A 22,649-nucleotide genomic window follows, 5' to 3' on the forward strand; every position below is an offset into this window, starting at 1 on the left:
AGCCATGCTTTTACCTCTGCTCCATTGATTTAGAGGGTCGCACACTTTTCTACTGCTAGAGCTCAGATCAGTAATGCTTCACCGCTGACACACATCCCACCTCACCTGGTCCACTGATCAGAAACTAATCAAAAGCTCAGAACTGGTTATCCTCTGATAGCAAAGTTTACTGCTGTGCTGCCCAGTTTGCAAATATCATCAAAATATTTACATATGGCTGCGTTCAGTTGCCTTTTCACTTGTAGAAATTAACATATGTACCTAAAATAAACTAAAATAATCTGCTCTCTGTGTAACTAAGCAAAGGAATTGACCATTTCTAAGGTTTTGATTCATCACATTTATTGAAAACCATCACTTCTTTTGTACATATTTATTCAATGATGATACAAAAAAAAACAGAAAATGCATGCTTTTTATGATATTGAAAAAATATTTATTTACACAAAATATTAATAATACAAACAACATTTTAGCGAAATAATTAGTTTAGCAAAACACAGAATATTGTGCATGTATAAGTTCATTATGCCAGGTGAATTCTGGTCTGAAATCTAAAATAATCTAATAATCATGTAATTATCATATAATATTCAATAAAAATGTTTCTCATTCTAGATTTTAGTACTACTTCAGTACTACATAACACCAAGTTGTTATCTTTGTACAGGTGTAAAGGAAGAGCATTTACATAACATTTCTCTACTTGTTTTTAATACAGTCTTTTCAAATAGATGATATTTAGATGCTGATATTTGAATTGTTTCTGTCGACTTGATCTTCTTTTTAAACTCCACCTCTCAAGCTTTGTTTATGATGTGGAAATCCAGTGTTTTCCATCCAGCTGGTTACTGTGTTCAGGAAAAGGCTTCATTCAGGTCTTGTAAAAACCTTTTGGCTGAGGACTGAAACACATTATTGTCGTCAGTATTAAGATAAGATAAACCTTTATTCGTCCCACAGTGGGGAAATTTCCAAAGTATTGCATGTATTACCATGATAATACAGCTATTTATTTAGGATTTAAAGTTGCTAATGAATTTAATTTACTTTAGAAATAATACATCATTCTGATAGTTGTAAAGAATCTTCAGGAAAAACACTTTGGATGAGTGTAAATCTTGAGCAAGTTCATGCATGAGCAGTTTAGCTTGAGGAAAAAAATTGCTTGGGCATGTAGCAAAATAAAAACTTTCAACAAAGTCAAATTGAAGAATGAAGTTTTAGTAACTGCACTTCATTACTATACTTAACTATTTTAGTAAATTACAGGCAATTACCACTTTTATTTTCACTTAATTAGGCTTTTTTATTTTTGTTTAACCTGCTCATTACAAACCTCTATCATGCAGCCAGTAACTGTACGCTATCCATCAATCAAATGGGCTCAGTTTACTATCTAATCATTATGTTGATGAATGCAGATTCAATCCTACCATATACATTTTACACTATATAAAATGTATTATAATATAAAATATTATATTATATAAATTTCACGTTTTATATTATAGAATAAATTCAAGGTTCATGGCAATTTGTCTGCTGTAACCCTCAGATATTACAATGTAGTCAGCTTTATAGCCATCTGTGTGTGCTGGATATGGATAAAACATTTCAGTATAGTTCAATGTAGTTTTAAATGCTGATTATTTAAATGATATTTTTGTTCTGAATAATGTTCAAAATAGAAGATACTAAATACTTAGCTTTAAGACACAAACTTACTAAAAGTGAATGATCTGTTTCAGACAAAACAGCGTAAAACTGTTTAACTCCACTCGGGGGGTGGGGGGTGGGGGTGACTCATAAACTCGCAGCTTTTGCACATATCTGGTTTTTGCACATCACCTAACTATGTCTGTACCTTTATCTATCTATCTATCTATCTATCTATCTATCTATCTATCTATCTATCTATCTATCTATCTATCTATCTATCTATCTATCTATCTATCTAAAAACAACAGTTTTGGTAAGTACTTACTTGAGAACATTTAAAATAAGAAACTTTAATTACTCTTTTAAATATTTTTTTTGGATAGAAACTTTCACTTTTAATGGATTATGATATATTGTCTTGCCATGCCATTTTTGAAAAGAGTCAGCCAGGCCGAGTATGTGAACGCATAGTATTTGTGGGCTGGTGTCAACTTTTGGCAATGCTTTTCATAGTCAAGTGATAAAACTTACTTCTTACAGCAGCAGAATTTCCTCTTTCGCCGTGTGTACTTCATCACCTGTGCAGAAAAGAGGATGTGAGAATTTCGGATAAGAAAGAACAAAAACAGCACAAAATTATGACATTATGACATGTTGATATTGTAGTAATGTTTACCTTTCTGCGCCTACAAATGATGATCACGGCTATTACAGCAAGCAAGATCAAGACCAGTAAACCAACAAAAATACCTACAACAAGCCAAGTGTTCACTGGAGCTTTCTCTGTAAACCAGGACATACAGGGCAGCATTAATTACTAATGTTACACTATACAACAACATGATAGCCTCAAGACAAGTTATGTAAACTTATTTCTTCTCTTTAGCTCCAATTGAAATTAAAAAATAAATAAATAAACGTAATGTAAGCAATTTTCTTGCCTACTTGTGATTTGAAACAGAGGCTATGTTCATTTGAGTTTACTAATGTTTTTTAGACTGAAGTAGAAATTTTGTTTTCTTTTTTTCTTTTTTTGAAATTCTTTTTTTTGTGTGATTGCAATTGTGATTGCCTGGGTTTTCATCTTTCTTCATAAAAACTTTACAGTAAGTCATAAAGTCAGTCAAATGGCAAAAACATATTAGGTTACCATACAAAATGACCAGACAACATTCTCACAGCTTTTTAGACAGCTTTCTATTCAACGTAAGTTTACATTTTGTATGCATTCTTGTGTTATAAACATTTCTTAAGCTATGGAAATGAACCGTGGTTAATATCCTGCTGTGCTTCTGATCAGTGTGAAGTTTTCTCTGTGTATAAAGCTTACTGCACACTTTTTAATTTGCACACACACACACAAACACACACACACACACATGTATATGTGTTTGAAGTGGTGGGCCGTGCATTTCACACCTAGGCCTTCACTGGTGTCCTTCCTTAATTAATCCACCTCTATACCATCATTATGACACCATGGCAATAGATACTACTCAACCGTTATATAGCAAAGTAAAAAAGAAATTAGGCTACAGTATTTCACACCTCACAAGGAATAATCAATTTTATTACAGTCCGCCTTGAAAATGCATTTGTAAGGATGTCTGCGACCAAATCGATTTCTTCTCCTCTGTCAGCCATTGTGAGTTAAAATATATATTTTATTTAGTTTGTGTGGTTCACTGCCTCTGACTACTCCAATTATCCAATCAAAGGATGGGAAATTGCTGACGTAATTGTATGCCTGCTAGATGGCCCCAGTGACGCCAACTCGAAATCTGATTGGTTAATTTAACAATTTCATTGCCACTTATTTTAAGCTATGGGCGCCTGCACTATTGATTCTAAAGGCCTTAAGGCAGATTTCCTTCCCCCTGGCAACACATGATATATTATAATAAATATACACTACTGGAAGCAGCGCATCCAAGAGAAAAGCTGAAATGTAGAGAATAAACTATTGGGAAAAATGTAAAACACATTCATGGAAAATATATTAAATATATTAAAATGCAAGTCAGTGATTCAGATCACTGCTGTTTAGGCCAGCAGAAAAGGCCTTGCTGGCCCTGATGGCCCACCACTGTGTGTTTGTAAGAAAATATCAGCTTAATAATTTCTTAATGGTAATATGTTAACAATGCTGCCACTGAGGAAGACATGATGGAATGATGGATGCAATATGTAAGTTTTTACTGGCATTTTTCACTTTGTTCATAGAAATATTTTAGACCTGGATACAAAAAAATAATCCAGATATCAGTCATTCTTATTTCCTTACCAATTCCCTTATTTCCTTACCAATTTTCAGTCTGATTGTAGCTGTTGCAAGTACTGTTGCATTCTTTTTGAGTTCACATGCCCATTGCCCGCTGTCCTTCAGTCTTACACCTGGGATCGACAGCTCTGTGGGATGAGGGCTAAGATTTGGCAGAGATGAACCAGTTGGGGCTTTCCAAGTCACTTCCAGGTCAGGGGGCATGGGATGACCCAGAGTGCAGGTCAAGTTCAGCTTACTGCCCTCATATATAGGTTTACCTGCTGATGAAATAACTACAGGGGAAAGGGAAATTTAGGGATAATTGCAGTCTAAATCTACTCTACCTGAAAGATTATATAAAGTTGTTCAGTAATGTAATTTTAAAACAAACATTACACAAAAACAGATATATTTGCAGACATTTTTTACATCATCTGTACATAAGTCTGCATTTCCTAAGAAGTAATTTTAGAGCTAGTTCTTCATCACGTCGCTCTCACCTTGTAGCACCTCCACCAGCACGCTTTGACTAAGACTCTTTTTTTTTAAGTCCAGACTGCAGGTGAACTGCCCTCTGTGCATTATAGACACCTTGGAAATCTTCACACTGAGATCTTGATTTTTCACCTCACTCTCCATGAGATAGCTGGATGTGCCATTGGGAATCTTCCAGACAGGAGAGGGATTAGGATGTAATTTGAGGAGAGGAGAAATAGATTTAGAACTATCGGCTGAAATGAAGCTCCAGCTACCTCCCTTCACACCTGTGGCATTCACCAAGGACCAGGAAATTTTTGAGGAAAAGGAACAAGGGAGAGCAAAATTAGAGGAGGAGTCAGCTGCATAGATGGGATCCGGTGAAGAGGGGGCGAGATCTAGGGAAAGAATTATGAAGGTAAATTTTTCATTTATGAGATCACTCAAATAACATTTTTATTGCTCGGCTTCTAGTAATGCATGTCCTGTATATGTTGTGTAGGTTCATCTGCGTTCTGCACATTTTGCTGTCCTTTGTTTTCATGGAGTCACTTTTTTCCTTAAACCCATTCCTGTTTTTTGTGTTCATGTTGATAGCCTTGCCATCTCAGAGCTCAGGTAACTTTTTGTTTTGATTTTTAAAAAAATCTGTGTCCATAGTTAACCAGTGATTGCTAAAGATGAATAAGTGAATGATGTGTATTTTTAAATAGGGCACGTAATGAATTTTCTGTTTTACTCTTAAATCACTTAGTCATTTTATGTGTTTGTAATAAATTAAGTCTTTTCTATAAAAGCTCTCCATGTTCTCTCTGCTTGTTCACAGACCCATGCTACAGACAATGGAAGAGAGTTTTTAGAAAAGCCTAAATAAAAAGACACTGCAAATGATATAATTTATATCATATTATTTTTATACTATATTGTTTCTAGATACATACCTCCAAGCATTAATACACATGCCTCCTTGTCTATATAAGTAAAGCTATTATTATAGAGTCAAAATTTAGAAACTGAGATGTCTAGAACAAAAAAATAGTACACCATATAAGCTCGCAGACTACACAGATGGAAATAATCTGTCCTCAGCTGCAGCTGTTCACAACTGAGTTGCTGCCTGTGTATTTAAGCCTACAGTTTCAGAATGAGATGTTCAGCACCCACATATGTTTGGGTGTCCACATACTTTTGCCTTTGTTGTGTATGTAGTGTTGTATCTTGAATTAAAGTACATAAGAAGTTTGAAACTGCTTGAAAAATGTTGTATTTTGTTCTTACCCACAATTACGACATTGGTCATGGCATTTAATAAACTATTCACACCATACTGCACTTCACAGATCCAATTTCCATGGTGAATGCTGGAGATTTTGGGCACTTTGAGAGTGTATTTGTTCTCAGTTGATTGTCCTTGGTAAGTTTTATCATCAGGCCCTAGCCAGCGTACAGTAGGGCGAACAAGATTAAATCCTTCACGGTTGATTTCACAGGACAGGGACAGATCGTCACCGGACAGCAGTACTGCCAGTGTGGACATGGTTACTGCAAGTGAGAGAAAGGGAAGAAAGTATTTTCAGCAACACTATAGTCACATTGTCACAAACCCTGCAACAGTAAACATGTGCCCTAGCACATGTTTCAAAATGCATCTCAAGGCATAAATTACTTTTATAAAGTTTATAGCATTTAGTAGATGCCCTTAACCAGACCAAATTATAGAAGTGCTTAAAAGCATGTGCTTGAAACACATCCTCATGAAAGTTCACTAGGACACTGAGGGGCAGCAAGAACTTTTCGTGCAACATTTTGTTTTATATTAATGGGACTAAAGAATTAAAGAAAACGAAAAAAAAAACATAAATTAATCCAATTAAAAGTAGTCATTCTGTATTGGCAAAAGAAATTCTGCAATATAAGCACAGTTGTAAACTATGTAAAACGCCTCAGCTGATGGAAGATTTAGTGCAGGTCAGGCTAATGTGGGAAAAGATGTTTAAAGGATTATAGGTTTAAAGGGAAGGATTTTTTTTTTTTGATAAACGATGCTTTATTAATCAGGTTTTTTCCATGTGATTTACTTTTAACAATAGGCAACACTTTAAACACTGAATATCAGTTCCCTGTGTGACATGCTTGGTGTCCATGATCACCTGGGTATTACTGTCATTACTATTACTATCTTTCTTTCCACCTCAACAATTTCTTTTCATTTTCTTATCTTCTCAATTACTTCACACCAAATTCACCTTTCAGTCTCTAGTCTTTGATTATTTCAGGTGCTGTTACACTGATGAATAAATTTATTGGCATATAGAGTAATCAACTTTTGCCTTTCAGCCTTTCTTTTGCCAATTAGGTTTTCGTTTAGATTTTTATGTTTCCATGCACTCTGTGCTCTTGACATTTTATGGAGTTTTGTGGGCATCGCTAAATTTAAATGAGCTGTGTCCGGAACACACTTTTCAGTTTACAGTTGATTGACATGCACAAGTGAATATGAATGAAAATAAGAAAATTCTGTAAATCTTTCAGAACATTTTTGTTTGATTTGCATTCATGCAAATATTTACACATTTTACTAAAAGCTTTATGTATGAGGCCCAGTGTCATCAAAGAATCTTTCAGATTGTTGTCTGAGAAAGGTTAACACAGTTTTGAATGGTTAGATTATTAAATACATTTTGGATCATTTTAATAGTATTAATTGTTTTAATAGGAATTGGCGAAGATGTAATCTTGTGGAATGTGGAATGTCATGCCATGAGTTCACATCCTTTAACACTTCAGCAAGTCCCCCCAGTGTTTAAATAACAGTCATCAATATACGTGATATCTGGGTTATTCTCTAAGATATAACAAATGTTAGTAATGTGTCTCTTTCTCCTCTTACCTTGATAAAGTTTGTATGTGTCTGAGATAGAGTTCACGAGTTCATGCTGGTCACATTTGAAGATTCCAAAGTCAATCGCAGTAACATTTGATATGTGAAGAGAGAAGTCTGTTGTAAGAGAGATTCGTCCCTGCCAATTTAGTGGCACTGTCATATAAGACCAAAACAAAAAAAAAAGAATGAACCTTCAGTTTTGTAGCATAAATGTAACATAAGCATGAGATGGAAAATTGCATATGTTTTTGATTCAGCCAACCGTCTTTTTGAGAGGATGCTGTAGGATTTCTACTAATCAAAATTGTATCATTGAACTCCCAGTTGACATGAATATTCTCAGTTTTCCCCCATGGCTTTCTGGGAATAGTAACAGGTTTTCCTGCTTGTGCTAAAACCACTACCTGTGCTGCTTCTGAGAGAGAGAGAGAGAGAGAGAGAGAGAGAGAGAGAGAGAGAGAAAGAGGGGAGGGGGGTGACAGAGAGAAAGAGATTTTATAGCCTTCATTTAATTTCATAAGTGAAATAAAACAATTTTTATTTATTATTCATTAATTAATTAATTAATTAATTAATTAATTAATTAGCAGAAAAACAAGTATGGCTATAGTATAGTATGCTTTGTGACATATGTCTAAAACCAGTAGGCATGCATATATAAATTTGTTATTTTTGTTTCTGTTCATTGATTTACTACAGTGATATTTACAATCTACAGAAACACACAGTGGACATAGAGTCTATCACAGATGGGATGCCAGTGCCTCACACACACACATGCAGACACACACACACACACATCTGCACTTTGGGGAAATTTAGCATATCCAATCTACATTTTTTTAAGGTGAAAAAGTGAACAACCCATACAGACACAGAGAGAACAAGCACACAGATTCCACACAGACTCAGGATCAAACCAGGGATCCTGAAACTGTGAGGTATCAACCTTGCACACTGTACCACCAAGTTTGTTTTGTGTGTGTGTGTGTGTGTGTGTGGACAGTGGAAGAATGTGATATCCCTTTACAGATGTGTCCCTTTACTACACATAGCCTTCAATACTATAAATATCAGAGGTCATCAATACTATAATAATTGTGTGCTGTTTGTTAATAATGCAGTGATTCTGACCAAGTGATTCTTACTTGCATATGAGTGAGCTTGCACCAGCAGAAGTAATAACACCAATAAGAAGCTCATTCTTTCTCTCAAATCAATAAATTTCAAAGGAAAAACTGGGGAGAGAAAATGTAAAATGTAAATCAATATGTTTCACACACTCAAATTCTCAACATTTTACAGCGTTCACATTTTGAATATGGTTGCTCAGAGAGAAATGTTTTACAGTAACGTGAGGAAGGAAGGGGCTTTGGTGGTGGGCTCTGATTTTTCAAAAGATTGAGGAAAGAAAGCTTGAAAAAGAAAAGAAGAGAAGGAAGGAGAAAAAGTGCGCTTTGCGGTGGGCTATGGGTTACAGACATAAAGAGCGAGGGGCATCAGGCAGGGACATGAAAGAGAAGCAGCTCTGAAGAAAGAGTGCGAGAACACGAGTGGTGGAGAGGTGGGGCTGTGGGGGGCTGAGATTGTGTTAGGAGTAGATTCTTATCCCTCTCTTCTTAACCTCCTCACCTCCTCCACCCTCCTACACACCCCTTCTTCCTCCTCTGTTCCACGAAAGACGGATCTCTCCACGCTCAGGAGGAGAAAAAAAAATGCCACACGGCGCTGTTAGTGGTAGGCTCAGCTAGGAGTGTGGTGTACAGCATATGGAGCTTTGTTGTGTGTGAGATTTCTGCAAATCTCTTCTTTCTGTTTCTCTGTGTAGGTACCATCACTGTACATAATGTCTGAAATTGCACCATTTGCAGTGGGGCTGTAAATGGCTTGAATACATTTTTACATTCTGTCAATTGTGATGAATTCATAAAAGTAGCTGAAGCTAAAATCTGCAATAAATAACTAAATAAACAAAAATCTGTTTTCTGTTATAATTAACATACAATTTCTTCAATAATTGTTGGTATGTTTAAAAAAAAATGAGACATTTACATAGAATTTATTTCACATTTAAAAGAGTGTGAAACCTCAAATCTTTTCAAATGTTTTCCGCACTTAAGATTATCGTTAGCATTTATGTGCCCTACCTTTCCTGACACCATCCTTCATACAATTTAGTGAAAACAACTTATTTTAATTTCCTACTCTGAAAACAATATCAAAACACTGTTCATTTTAAAGACGTCTGTGTACCTAACTGCGGACGATTTGTGCTAATTTATGATATTATTAGCAAGGAAAGTGTTAAAATGCAGTTTTACATGATTCTATCCCATAACTATATCCTCTATTCCCGAGATTGTCCATGTAATACAATTGGCGAGAGTTTAACTCATGTTGAGCTGGTTGTGGTGCAAAAATGTAACAGATTATAAGCAGCAGAATATATAGGTCACAGTTTACAGTAAGTAATAAATAACATGAAAAAAGGTGGATTATTTATAAAGCATACATTTCCGATCATTAAAGCCTTTATCAGAAATTACGTAAATTTGTGGAGATGTTTTTTTTCTAACAAGTGATCATTATCTTTAAATTATTTCAATCTTAATACAGACACATCAGGAGGGTTTTTTCACAAGAAAAGATCGTTTTTTTTCCTATAATGCATCAAATACTCGCTTCTCTGGAGGCCTGTTGAAGCATGTGTAATAAAAGTACGTCACTGGAGCGTTCATCACAGTAGCCTTGGTACAGGCCTACAGTGCGTACAACCAAATTAATAAAAAGACAACAACACATTGTTTATCCATACAATATGAAAGAATTCTGAATACATAGTATAAAAAATATTCTAAATATTCTTAAATAAAAGCCAGCAAATAAGGAGACAGGCAGACAAAAAAGTGTCTGTGCTTTGAGAAAGGCAGCGAACAGAAAAGGTGGAGAAAAAGGAAGTGCAGTTAAATGAACATAGATGTAGAGATATAAGAAAGCAGAAGGCTGCACCTGACACGTAACCCAGAAAGACAGATGATCAGGGCTGTGGTCAGAGCCGAGGTTCAACAGAAACACTGCGATGCAGCAGATTCAAGCATATTGAGGGCATACGTTTAAAATTGAGTTTACAACCAAACATTTTAAAGTGTATACATATGAAATGCCATCGGATTTCGACATGATATTGATCAGATAACTGTGACAAAAATATGACAATAAATGTCTTATTCATCATATATTTATTAATCATCTGTCTGCAAAAAAAAGATTAAATAACTAAACTAAATAAACATCTAAATTGTAAATGTGCATCCCTTCTATGTTAATCCTGTTAATTATGTGATTTAGGTCTACATATGACAGTAATGTCACTCTTTCAGTACCAAAATACAGATGCCACCTATGCAACATCATCCTAAGGAGTGCATTCACTTTGTGATCAAACACAGAAAAAAGTGTACTAAAAAGTATCTTGTACGTTCCTTGACACTGGGAAGGTTTGTGTATCTTTTGTACATTTAATGGAATTGTCGAAATAGCGTAATATTCAATAATCAATTAATGTAACTGGATCGTAATTACATTGCAAAAGGAAAGCATTCTATATAAAAGACACATACTGAAGTTACAAAAGGCGTACGCTTGATGGTACCACTCTAGCGACAAGGAAGTACACTTCAGTACCCATTTTAATGTATTAGGAATGCGTATGCATATTTTGTGAATAATCATACCCAGTCATTCAAAATGTAATGATGATGTAAAATATGAACAACAACCATTTTGTTTTTCTGTTTTTTTATTTTAATGACTCTTATTTATTCAGCAATATTAATTTGTCTCCTCCGGGCCATCAGCAGTGACAAACAAAAGAAATAAATTTATAAACTGTTTCCTGGATGTACATAATGTGTTACTAGGATTAAGGATTCAGTGGTAAAGTAAAGCTATGGAGAAAACTATACCTGGGTTTGTGTATTCAGCGCTCGATCATCCGACGTTTGCTGTTCCCTTTCGCAGTTGCAGCTCTGCTCCTGTGCAAGCTATGACGGTCCTATATGGTGTGTTGACCCCTCCCTTACATCTGATTGGCCTAACAGGAAAAACATGATGTCCACATTTAGAATAACGTCTAATCTTTAAGTTCGGATTAGCTAAAGAGTGCTGACATTGATCATCATGAATATCCCTGATTACTGATCACAATCTTGGTCACAAATTTCATACAGTTTTGCCATAAATTATTTTCAGCACCTGATCAACCTCACATTAATAATTGGATTATATCGGAGCGAAGCAGTACGCTCTGATGTATGTTAAAAGTAACACATCCGGGTTTGTGTAATGGGTTTGCTCAATGAACTAGATTCTTGATCCTAAAGAAATAACATTGCGATTTAATGAAACAACAATTACGCCAGTATCTTTGGTTTATCTGTACAGAAATGTTTATTCAATTTATTTGATCTATAGCTCAGCTGATCATTTCATTCTCAACAAATTGTCTCTGTCCACGCAGCACAGTTATAGTTTATTAGCTATTCAGCAATAATAACTAAACTGCTACTAAACTGTGTCTTTCTTTTATGAACTGTTTTACTGATTTGCTAAAGCAATATATTGTTGTTGTAAGAGTTTGTTCTTAGTTTACTGTCATTTTCTGGTCTCTTCCCATTTTCACTTCTGTTTTCTGCTCTGCAGACTAAGGTCTAAGAAAATCCTATGCAAGTCGTACTCTTCTTCCATTTTTGCATACATTTCCTTTCTATTCCAGTGAAGCCGTGATATATGGGAAGTGGCTTATTATATTTTTTTGTTCTGCTTTTCATTCCACATAATGAAAGCATAAAATAATTGCCTTACATGCATTTGTTAACTTTTTAGCTACATCATCTTTACTGGTTTAGTGCTTTCCTTGTAAAAGTGTAAAACCTTCCATCATTACTCATTGAATATCCTTTACAGAAACATTGGAAGTAGCTTAAGATGTTCTGTATAACTACTCTTTGCCACGTTTGTACTGGTTACTCTTTGCGCTACGCATTTCAGTTCAGTTCAGAACACCTCAACGCTGTTCATGAAACAATGAATTGAGTTTTACTAAAATTAATGAAAGGAGGTGTGATGTCTTCCATTTTTTTTATTTTGTACTGTGCGGTTGTAGCTCATCTGCAGAATATGAAAATTATTTTTAAAAAGTATTTACTGTTTTGCAGTAAAGGGTGTTATTGTGGGAAAAAAAGCTTTCGGGCTGACGTTTTGATTTCTAGAGAATTACATTTTCTTGTGAAACATGCTTGTCTTGTTATTCACATTCTCCTTAACTTCTCTTTTTTCTTTCCATTTTTTATTTGCCCGCTTCTGTTTTTTTTATTATACATAATAATGCAACATAATCTGTACATCAGTTCATAGATTATTGAAAGTGACGTTTAGTTTTATCATCCTGAAACTTTATGAGTTATTAGTGAACACCGGAGTTATTTGTTTAAAAAAAATCCTTATTATAATCTAATGCTGTTTTACTAAGTAAACTTCAATTTAAGTTGCAAGTTAAAACACGGTTAAACAAAATATGTTAAATCTATGCAATATATTATAGTTGTCTCAATCTAGCTTTTATTTGCTTTAGTTTATAAGTTATAGAGAGAAGACGAAATGAGTATTTTTTTTTACTTTTCTTGCTATACGTTTGGAGTAATTAATAATTTATTGATGAAAAAAACTCACAAATCTCAAGAAAATGCAAAAGCAACATTTCTCATTTCTTCATTAATATTCCCTTGGGACATGAGAAGTCTTCGGTGTGCCGTTAAGCTTTCTGCTTGCAAATCCAAATCAACTCGCATGAGCAAACATTTACAATAAAAGTTAAGATTTTGGTAGTTTTTAAAAACACAGCTAAAACTGTTCATGCTCAAGTCTCAGTCCTGATGTCCAGTCCAGTGGAAAATCTCACCTGAAAACTGAAAACGTGTTCCTTTTATTAACAGATGGAGCAGAATAAAAGACTGTCCTGTTCTCAAACCCAGGACACTTATTCACGATCTACTCATACTTAACATCCTTTCAACACACTTTGTACTGGAAATCTTCATTCTTCTACAACTGTATAGCGTATTGAGTTATAATCTCATCATCCAGTGTAACCTAGAAGAGATTAGGTTTGATTTTGTGTCTGGCTCACTTCAAGATTTCATCCTCATGTCGTCTCAGGCTCGAGCTTGCGTTAAATAATTAATCTGGTTCATAACGATGTATATTGTTGCAAAGGCTTCACAAATAAATTTGAATTGAATTTTAATTAGGAATGAGGTAGGAAATGTGGCGGCTGTGAGGGACAAACTGCATTTCCACATTTGAATCTGTTTAATGTTGTTTAAGTGACAAATGCAGTTTCTATTTTGTCAAAGAAATGAAAAGAATTCCTACAAAAAAAAAAGTTATTGTTCAGGTTAAGTTGTAGCAGTCATTCTCATCCTTCATATACTACAAGATGAGATGATGGGTGCGAAAGAAAGGCAGCCTCATATGGTGTATGTGCTTCTGTAGGACATGGGTGGTTTGCTTAGGGGAACCACATGAAGGTCAAAACAAACATGGCTTCTGCCTCACATCTGTCTTTGAGGTTTCTCCCCTCTTTCATTTGCCTCTTCCTGCTTCTCTTAGTTAATCTTCAAAAAAAAAAGCCTCACTCACGTACCTCACATCTACTCCAGCTTTTATGCTTCCCTTTTAAATGATCATTTGTGTAGAATTTAGATTAAATATAAATATAAATATAAATATAAATATAAATATAAATATAAATATAAATATAAATATAAATATAAATATAAATATAAATATAAATATAAATATAAATATAAATATTCTTTGGGGAAACCTAAAGAATGATTCATAACTATGAAATTTTCATACAGGGTGTTTTGAGAGGAAAGACCCAGTTGTGAGGGATCCCTCATTACTCACAGTGTTGGAGGCAGTATAGACCGAAAACACAACCGTTACTGAAAGAGAGAAAGGCTGAGAGGAAAATAGGAGGAGGAGATTTTCAATTAGTCATCCTCCACAGCTACAAATACTAACTAAAATGTACAACTTCACATGTTTTTCTAAAACGCTAAACGTTTTTGGCAAATGGACACAATTCTCATTGTTTTAGCCCTTTGTTGAGAACAAACTAAAATTAACTCGGTGGGAGAAAAAATTCACCCACTCCTTACCACCTATCTCCACACAGTAATCTCTCTCTCTCTCTCTCTTTCGATAATGACTGTTTATGAATTCAGGCTGAAGTCTGTCAGTAAGGGGATCCCTCAGACACGCATATTAATCATCATGAACTTTCAGAGATTTCCACTTTGCTCATCAAGTCAACGCATGAAAGAATTAACCCACATAAATGGCTATAAATACTTTGACAGACAAAAATGTAGCAAGACACATGAAGATACAGATTTTATGAATAGTTGAAGCCAAAAAAATGTAGCAGAGCGATTTCTTGTGAAGTGATGCTCATAAGTTTATCTGTGCTCCTCTTGATTATTTTTAGTTTAAATCTCTTCCAGTCAGTGATGCAAGTCCCGTGGGCTTTAAATGTACACACAGTGAAATGTCAATGGAAAGAAGCCGGCTGAGCTAAATGACATTTGGTTTCCTTATTGTGAAATGTAATTGAATTGCTTCCATTACAAATCTCTCTCCCTCTCTCTCTCTCTCTCTCTCTCAACCACTCTTCCTCAGTATCCACTTCTCCTATGCAACATTCTATATTCTAGACATATCTCTACAGAACAGTTATTGATGCACCATGACATGTTAACTGATTTTCTTTTCATGAAGATGTTTAAGGATTGTGCTGGTGGATTATCAGACCTTACAAACGTCATGTCACGCTGTTTGCTGCTTTGTGTCAGATCAGTGACTTAAAGCTTTCAAAAGATCCCGCAGCTCCATTGCTTTTGTTAATAAGGTTACAGATAACACCACAGCATTAAGAGTTGAATCTGAAGGTCAGATAGTGGGGATTCATTTTCTCTACTGTTTTTAAGCGAAACAAATCACAGGTTTATATTAACGCACTCATTATAATACGTTTTTGTTTCCATAGTAACAATGAACACAGGTGACGCTCCATGTTAACAGACTTTACATGAAAAGATATTGATAGTTTTTTGTAAGGAAATGTTTATTTAACATTTCTGGAAGAAGTCTCCAGTATCCGTGCTTTAAAACAGACAGAGGAATAGCTGTAATATTCATGTTTTCAGATACGGGAAAGTTTTCAGTGTTTCGTGTTTTCACAACAACGTGAAAAAACTTTATACGTCCGTTAAACTTCATACAAAAGAGAAAAAGACTGTTGAGGAAATGACTGAAATATAAGTCTTGTAACATGGTGTTACTGATTAGTTACAGATTTCTCACAACATTAAACATTCCTATATATGAAAATGCCTTCTGTACATAATGAACTGCTGGTAAAGGGCTATGGTATGCTGCAAGCGGAATAAAGCACTTCATGACTTGCTTTTATTGCAAAATAACTTTTACAACCTCTCTTTGGGCCAAATTACACCATCACTGATTTTTCTTTTAGTAATTGAACAGCACGGCATGTTTTGTTTCTTCTGTATAGGAAGAATATCTAACACTTATATAGCTTATATAATAGTTCTGATAATGAAATAGTTACAAAATTAAAATGTGCTTAATCTGTTCAAGGAGTCAGTGAGACAGTGGTTCTAAATTGATTTGCTTGAGACCCTGTGCGCTGTATTTTCGTGTCAATTAACTCATAGAATTAACTCATAGTTCATGGTATCATCAGGACAGAAACTGACAAACACTGCTTTGGGATTTCGCAAAAAAAAAAGAAAAAAAAAGTTATGCATAACAAGGTTTATCATGGTTTTAGGTACTCTGTTTCTTCTCCTTTTTTCACCTTTTGTTCTATGGCAAAAATGATGCCTACAAGCCCCTGATCAGAACACAGCAACATCCAAGTATCTATTTATAATACACAATGTAAGTAACATAAAATGGCTCTAAAATTATTGTTTTTGTTTCAGAGACTTTTCTGCCCCACATTAAAGTGCTATCATGATACAAACGTGATCTTACCATATTGTTACACTATAAGCCTGAAATGTGTCTTCTTACCACGGTTATGCAATATACATTTGCTCTGTCAAAGTGTCTAGCAACACTTAAATAACGTACAGGGTGAAAAGGTCCTATAGTTTTCTGATATTTTCATATTCAAACAATTTGTGGCTTAAAGTGTGAACTGTGCCGATTAAATTAAGCAGAGACTTTAATAAACATTCGTTCTTCTCATTTAAGCTGAAATTAATGTTAATAAAGACACTACTCAGAGACTATAGATTATAGATAGACATTTTTTGTCAGTTTGAAAAGGTCTTGAAAAGATTTTCTTAGAAGAAAATAATAACAAACTAATACAAAAATTTCCAGCCAATGCTAAAACTAAGTTTAAACACGTATAGCAGACTTTGAATTAAATTTTTCGTAAACAGTTAAACATACATTTTCTGGTATGATATATTTCCTGAGACTCCAAACGTATAAGCAGCTGCTGTTTAGCACGGAGTGGAACTGCCAACCAGCCATCAAGAGTAAATCTGTTAATACTATTGGCTCTGGATGTAATTGAAAATTGTAAAGTAACAGTAAACCATTTTGTTTGCTCTTTCAGTTTGGTCACAGTTTTCTCATTATTATTGTCTGCTTTTCTTTTACAGCAGCACAGTACTGCTAAAGAAAAAGCTTGAGATGAAGCAAACCTTTACACAGGGAGCATGTCAAGTTTCTGTTTACCTAATAATTAAGGTAGATAACTGAGGTATAGTGAATGATAATCATGGTGTTATAAACAGCAGGAAATTATTCTAGAGGTTGAACAGTGTATGTATTGCAGCGATTAAGGTTCTGTGCTCGTGTGCTTGAGTAAAAATCCCAGTACTACAACTGTAAAACGCCTCCTTTGAAGAAATATCTTAAGTGAAACTCCACCAAAGTGCAGCCAGAACTAAATGTAGCAAATAAACAGAACATCTACATTTCCCAATAGTAGAAGGCTTAGTCGTTTTTCCTAATGATCATTAAGTCGTGAAATCATCCACAAAATCATTTAAAATAACAAAACAAAACTGAAAGACAGAGTTGGACCAGAAGACTTCCTTTAGTTTAGATAAAGTTACAGTTGACAACCTACCAACAAACGAGATTGAGTTTATTACAGAGGAGAAATACAGAAAACACTTTGAAAAAGAATTATTCCTTGTCTAATGATGTCCAAAAAAGCATCTAACAAAGCTTATTGATAAATAGCCTTATTAGGTTGATTACAGCTCTAGAAAAATACGACAATGAGAACCTACAAATAAAGAATACACAGGAAATAATACATTAAACATGACAATTTAAGTCCTAGGTATATACTCAGAGTTACTGTGTTCGAGTATAATGTGTGTCGGACCTGCTTAACTCGCTGTTAAAGGAAGCAAAGTCAGCTGCTGTAACCGTCTTCAGCAGCACCTGAAACAAACATCTCAGAAAACCATAAAGACTCTAAAGTTTCTGCTGAGATTAATGGGCCAAGAAGGATTTGTAGTGGTGTAAGAGACTAATTACATATTTATGGCTTGGTGAAGTCAATCCTAATAAAAGTGATATGAATAAAAGTTTATTACAACTGTTTCTGTTTTGCTTTAATAAAACTTCCTTCTTCCTCTCCAGCTTTGTGTTACATACAGGTGTGAAATAAAGTACAGCTTCCTTTGCCCTATTCTTTTAAACAAGACGTGACACTTCTACTTTGGTATTATACGTTTTTTGAGTGGTTAATGGCATTTTCCCTTCTTTTAACTGTAAAACCCTACAACAAAGTGACAGAAGTAGGAAAGAGAATATGGGGGTGTAGGGACACACCAGAACAAAATGGGTGGTATGTGTGGGCTAGGGTTGGAGTGAAAAGGAGAGAAATGTGTGTATGACACATATTATGAAAGAGGGAATCCTAGTCTCAGTATGAAGAGTAATCTTAGTTATAAATGATTATATTGCGTACCAAAAAGTGTATCAATTTGAAACTCACTTCTAAATATCTGATTCCTGCTAGGCTTTTTCTGGATAATTTCATTAGTGCACACAAAGTTACTACAACAAGCGAGTAAAGGGTTTTAACTTATTACAACACTAAACCCTATCATCTTTGTCATCAGTACACAACTTCTAGTCTATAAATTAGTACACAATGACTACTCATAGTACAACATACACAACAAATTACTCTTATTTTTTTAAGCACAACTCTACTTGTAGTTTGTAGGCTCTCTAAAATACTCATGATCTTTACGCTCTTGTGACGAAACAACACCATAAAAATAAACTGCGTATGTTGCTACATTATAGACATGTTCTCCATGCAGTCAGATACTCAAACTGTTAAGGGTAGATATTAAGCCATAAACAGCAGACCTTTTAATCTGACAGCTTGGCATGCTGTATATATCTCTTTGTACACACAAAGGTGTGCTTAGTTTATTATGTTTATTATTATACCCGTTTATTATGTATGACAATATATATATATATATATATATATATATATATATATATATATATATATATATATATATATATATATATATATATATTTATTTATTTATTTATTTATTTATTTTATTTTTTTTTTTTTTTTTAATATATCTTTTATTATTATTGGGTTTATATAGTACAAAATATTAAGATTACTAAATAGTATACTTTTTTTAAAAAAAAAAAAAAACAATAAACTCTTGCTATAGAAATACGGTTCATACAAGATGCATTTTTGCCTCATTCCCAGTGTTGCCTAGAAAGGCTCCGGATCAGCACAGTCCTGACCAGGATAAAACTTTTACAGTAGATGAATGGATGGATGGATGGATGAAGTGTCTGCTGCTCATAAACACTTTAGCTTTAGTCCTTCTTAACTAATCCTATCCAGCTTTATCCTGTCTTGACTTAGAGTTTACCATGTGCCACGTGTGTCCATATCACTTTAGTCCATCTTGATCTGTCCTATCTAGCTTTTAGTCCATCTTGATCTACCCTGTGTAGCTTTTAGTCCATCTTGATCTACCCTGTGTAGCTTTTAGTCCATCTTGATCTGTCCCATCTAGTTTTTAGTCCATCTTGATCTATCCCATGTAGCTTTCTATGTAGTCTATCTTGCTATAGTCCGTCTTAGTTTAAACCATCCTGCTTTAGTTCATCTAGCTTTCAGTCTGTCTTGCTTTAAACCATCTTGTTTTAGTCTGTCTAGTTTATTGTCCGTCTTGCTTCAGTCCATCTTACTTTAAACCATTTTTTTGTCTGTCTTTGCATTTGAACGTCTTGCATTAACCCATCTTACTTTAGATTGTCTAACTTCAGTCCATTGCTTTAGTTGCTCTTGGTTTTGCATGACTTGCTTTAGTTTGTCATTTATTATTGCATCAAGTCTTTTTTTTGTCCATCTGACTTTATTCCAGCTTGCTTAAGACTATGTTCTTTCTGTCCGTCGTGCTTTTTGCTCCTCTAGCAAATCATGCATTAAATTATTCTTAAGAATAAAAATGTCTCTAAACTAGATTTATAGTCCACAATAGGCTCATTACAATCTACATGAGTACATCACTTTTGGTTTATCCATTGAATCCAGATAAAAACTGACTAAATGGTCAAGGTAAGATGGCAGCATATACACTATGTAGGCCTCATATACGCAATGCACGCTTTAAAATTACTGCATTATAATGCTGTCAATAGACTGCATTTGTATTTGACAAGAAATCAGATGTAAATTATTATTATACAATTATCATTGAAATAGAATATTGATAAAAATGAGATAATAATCATTCATTTATTTATTTATTGTTTGAATTGTTTGATTGAAAATGAGTGGTCAGTAGTTTGAACCTGGATTTCCAGTAAATTGTTATCCCACATACTTTAAACCCTGCAAGAGATACCATAAAGATATCCGTAAATTCAACCACAATTCATCAAGATTTAATCGTTCGACACTCGTTGAAACTGAGCACCAGTTGGGCCAATGTAGTCTTGGCCAGATGTTTTGTGCTTTATTGTGCATTTAGCTCAGTTATTGACGTTCAAGAGCTAAGCTTCTAATTTTCATCATGCATTTATTATGCAAAGTATAGGATGTGTGTTTAATATACTAGATTGGATTATATAGTTCCGTCTTGACCACCACATGTGACGCGATCCCCCTTTATAGTCAATTTTTACTTTAATTTGTTTATCACTTTTATCAATATTGATTTTGTCAGACAACAACAATACAGAAATCCTGAAGTAGATTCAGACAAACAGACCAGAGGAGACAGTAACAAGGAAAAGCTTCCTGAGGCGACGCAAATATGGACGAGAAACCCGTAAGAACTTAGAGTTAAACATAATGATATTATTAGGCATTTTATTTAGAATTACAGACACCAGCTACCAACCACTTTATGCTCATGATAGTGTAAATGTACTTTGCAAAAGGCATCGTAAAAACAAATAACGCTTTGCTTTCGGCATGTGTAATGATGGATCGAACGACTAAGCAGTATCCACACAAGTCAAATACAAATGTAAGGAATGATGGTTTGAGTGATAAACATGAATTTTAATCATTTACAAAAATGAAACTATTCCATACTGAATATTATGTACTATAATGAGCAAATAAACTTAATTTAGACAAACTGTATGACTTAACAACTTACTGTAGTGTAGTAACAAAGCGGTAACAATAATAACGCACTGATTAATCATTAATATTATAAACTCTTTGCTAGATCTTTCTATCCCTATCTACGTCCTTATCGCTGACTATAGCACCAATAAAGACGTTTACAAATAAGCAATTTGCTTACTGTTCAAATAATTTAAGAATTGTGACATTTGCTGTTATTTAGATTTTAGCATTATAAATAAGAATTGTTTGTGATACCATGAGTCTGATTAAAGTCTAATCATAAGAATAAATGAGCTCATTAATATTTGTCTCTGAATGATAACTGCCACCGAAATACATTAAGCAATTTATTAGCATGTGGCTTGTGGCTTGTGCTATTAAGATACAGCTAAGAAAAAAAGTAAAAAAAAAAAAAAAAAAGTAAAAAAGAACAAGACACCGACCGTTTATCCATTACAGTTAAACTTAAGTATACATACATGACATTATAATTGTCTCAAATCGCTCCACAGATACAAACTACTCCTGAAAACTACGAATGTTTACGTTCTGTTGAGGCCTAAGGGCTTTTAGACAGAATACAGCATTTATGTTCAATACTATATTATATATATAGATATATACTGTCAATTTTTATTATTATTATTATTATTATTACTATTATTAGTTACAGATACAGTTCAAATCATCATGAAAACACAGTGTAATGCACCATAAGTACACAGTCATTATTGTGTTGATTGACAACACAATAACACACAAAAAAAACATAAACGGTAAGGATTAATGACTAACTGAGCGAGAACGCTAACACTAACTCAGTTACTGTGCGATTAGCAGTGACCTTAACATACTGACTGAAATCCAGGCTGAGTGCAGGCACATACTTTACACTGATATATAAAGAAGTAAAAGTTCAACAGAATAAAAATGAGTACTTACAATGTTAACGTAAAAAGTGCAAATCCTTCTGCTGAGCCTCACAGGGCTACACTGACATTAATGTTCTGTAACACACCAGTGCACACACACGCACACACACACACACGGGACAGGAAACAGTGCTGTCATCTGTCATACTGCTGTAGAGGTCTATGCTTAGTTTAGGGTGCTTACATTCTTAACAGTGTGTTTCTCTCTCTCATCCCTCTTATGTCACCCCTCATTAACAGTCTTCTCTTGTAATGTAGCTGGATTTTAGATGTATCCTTTTGGATCATCACATTTGGAGAGGTTTTGTTCTTCCATCCGCTGCTGTGTCTGATTTGAACATTTTATTTGCATATGACAGGAGCAATTCCTCTGAGAAATTTAGGCCCTTTTACTTTTTTATTTCTCTTGTTAAGGCATAAAGCTGTGTTTTATGTGAATTTGCGAAAGATACACACCATACTTACAGTGCACTTGCACAATTCCAAATAAAATAATATCTATATCATTGTGCAAAAATCTCTGATTCTCCTATTACAATAAAATTAGATTCTAAACATCGTCTCTTTGCTGATACATTTGCATATAGAAACCCATAACTCAGTTAAATGCATTTCTTTATTATATCAGTGTTTATATGATTAAAGCAGATGCCTGAATAGGATTTAAAGGGC

At 34.3% G+C, this 22,649-nt stretch overlaps 1 protein-coding gene across 3 annotated transcripts; it reads right to left on the reverse strand.

Annotated features, from left to right (window-relative positions):
- Positions 1-400: 400 nt before the first annotated feature.
- Positions 401-22,139, reverse strand: cd4-1 (CD4-1 molecule). Of its 3 annotated transcripts, none has more exons than XM_058396929.1 (11): positions 21,988-22,139; positions 11,252-11,379; positions 8,435-8,524; positions 7,549-7,698; positions 7,293-7,439; positions 5,681-5,944; positions 4,426-4,800; positions 3,967-4,218; positions 2,339-2,445; positions 2,194-2,240; positions 403-905 (listed from the first exon to the last, which is right to left on the reverse strand). In XM_058396929.1, exons 3-11 carry the CDS (start codon positions 8,487-8,489, stop codon positions 875-877), a joined length of 1,428 nt encoding a protein of 475 aa, XP_058252912.1. In that variant the 5' UTR covers positions 8,490-8,524; positions 11,252-11,379; positions 21,988-22,139; the 3' UTR covers positions 403-874. The 3 variants fall into 3 exon arrangements, with proteins under 3 accessions (XP_058253735.1, XP_058252912.1, XP_058252129.1); XM_058396146.1 differs by having other exon boundaries at positions 405-905; positions 7,549-7,701; XM_058397752.1 differs by lacking the exon at positions 2,339-2,445 and having other exon boundaries at positions 401-905; positions 7,549-7,701.
- Positions 22,140-22,649: the final 510 nt, after the last annotated feature.

Source organism: Hemibagrus wyckioides, linkage group LG01, assembly GCF_019097595.1.
Source record: "Hemibagrus wyckioides isolate EC202008001 linkage group LG01, SWU_Hwy_1.0, whole genome shotgun sequence".
NCBI lineage: Eukaryota > Metazoa > Chordata > Actinopteri > Siluriformes > Bagridae > Hemibagrus > Hemibagrus wyckioides.

Coding starts and splice junctions, on each gene's coding strand:
- cd4-1 (XM_058396146.1), bottom strand. CDS start 8,489: ATGAGCTTCTTATTGGTGTTATTACTTCTGCTGGTGCAAGCTCACTCA. Junction 4,801..5,680: donor GACCAATGTCGTAATTGTGG/GTAAGAACAAAA, acceptor TTCTTTCCCTAG/ATCTCGCCCCCTCTTCACCG. Junction 4,219..4,425: donor GCTGGTGGAGGTGCTACAAG/GTGAGAGCGACG, acceptor TTTCCCCTGTAG/TTATTTCATCAGCAGGTAAA.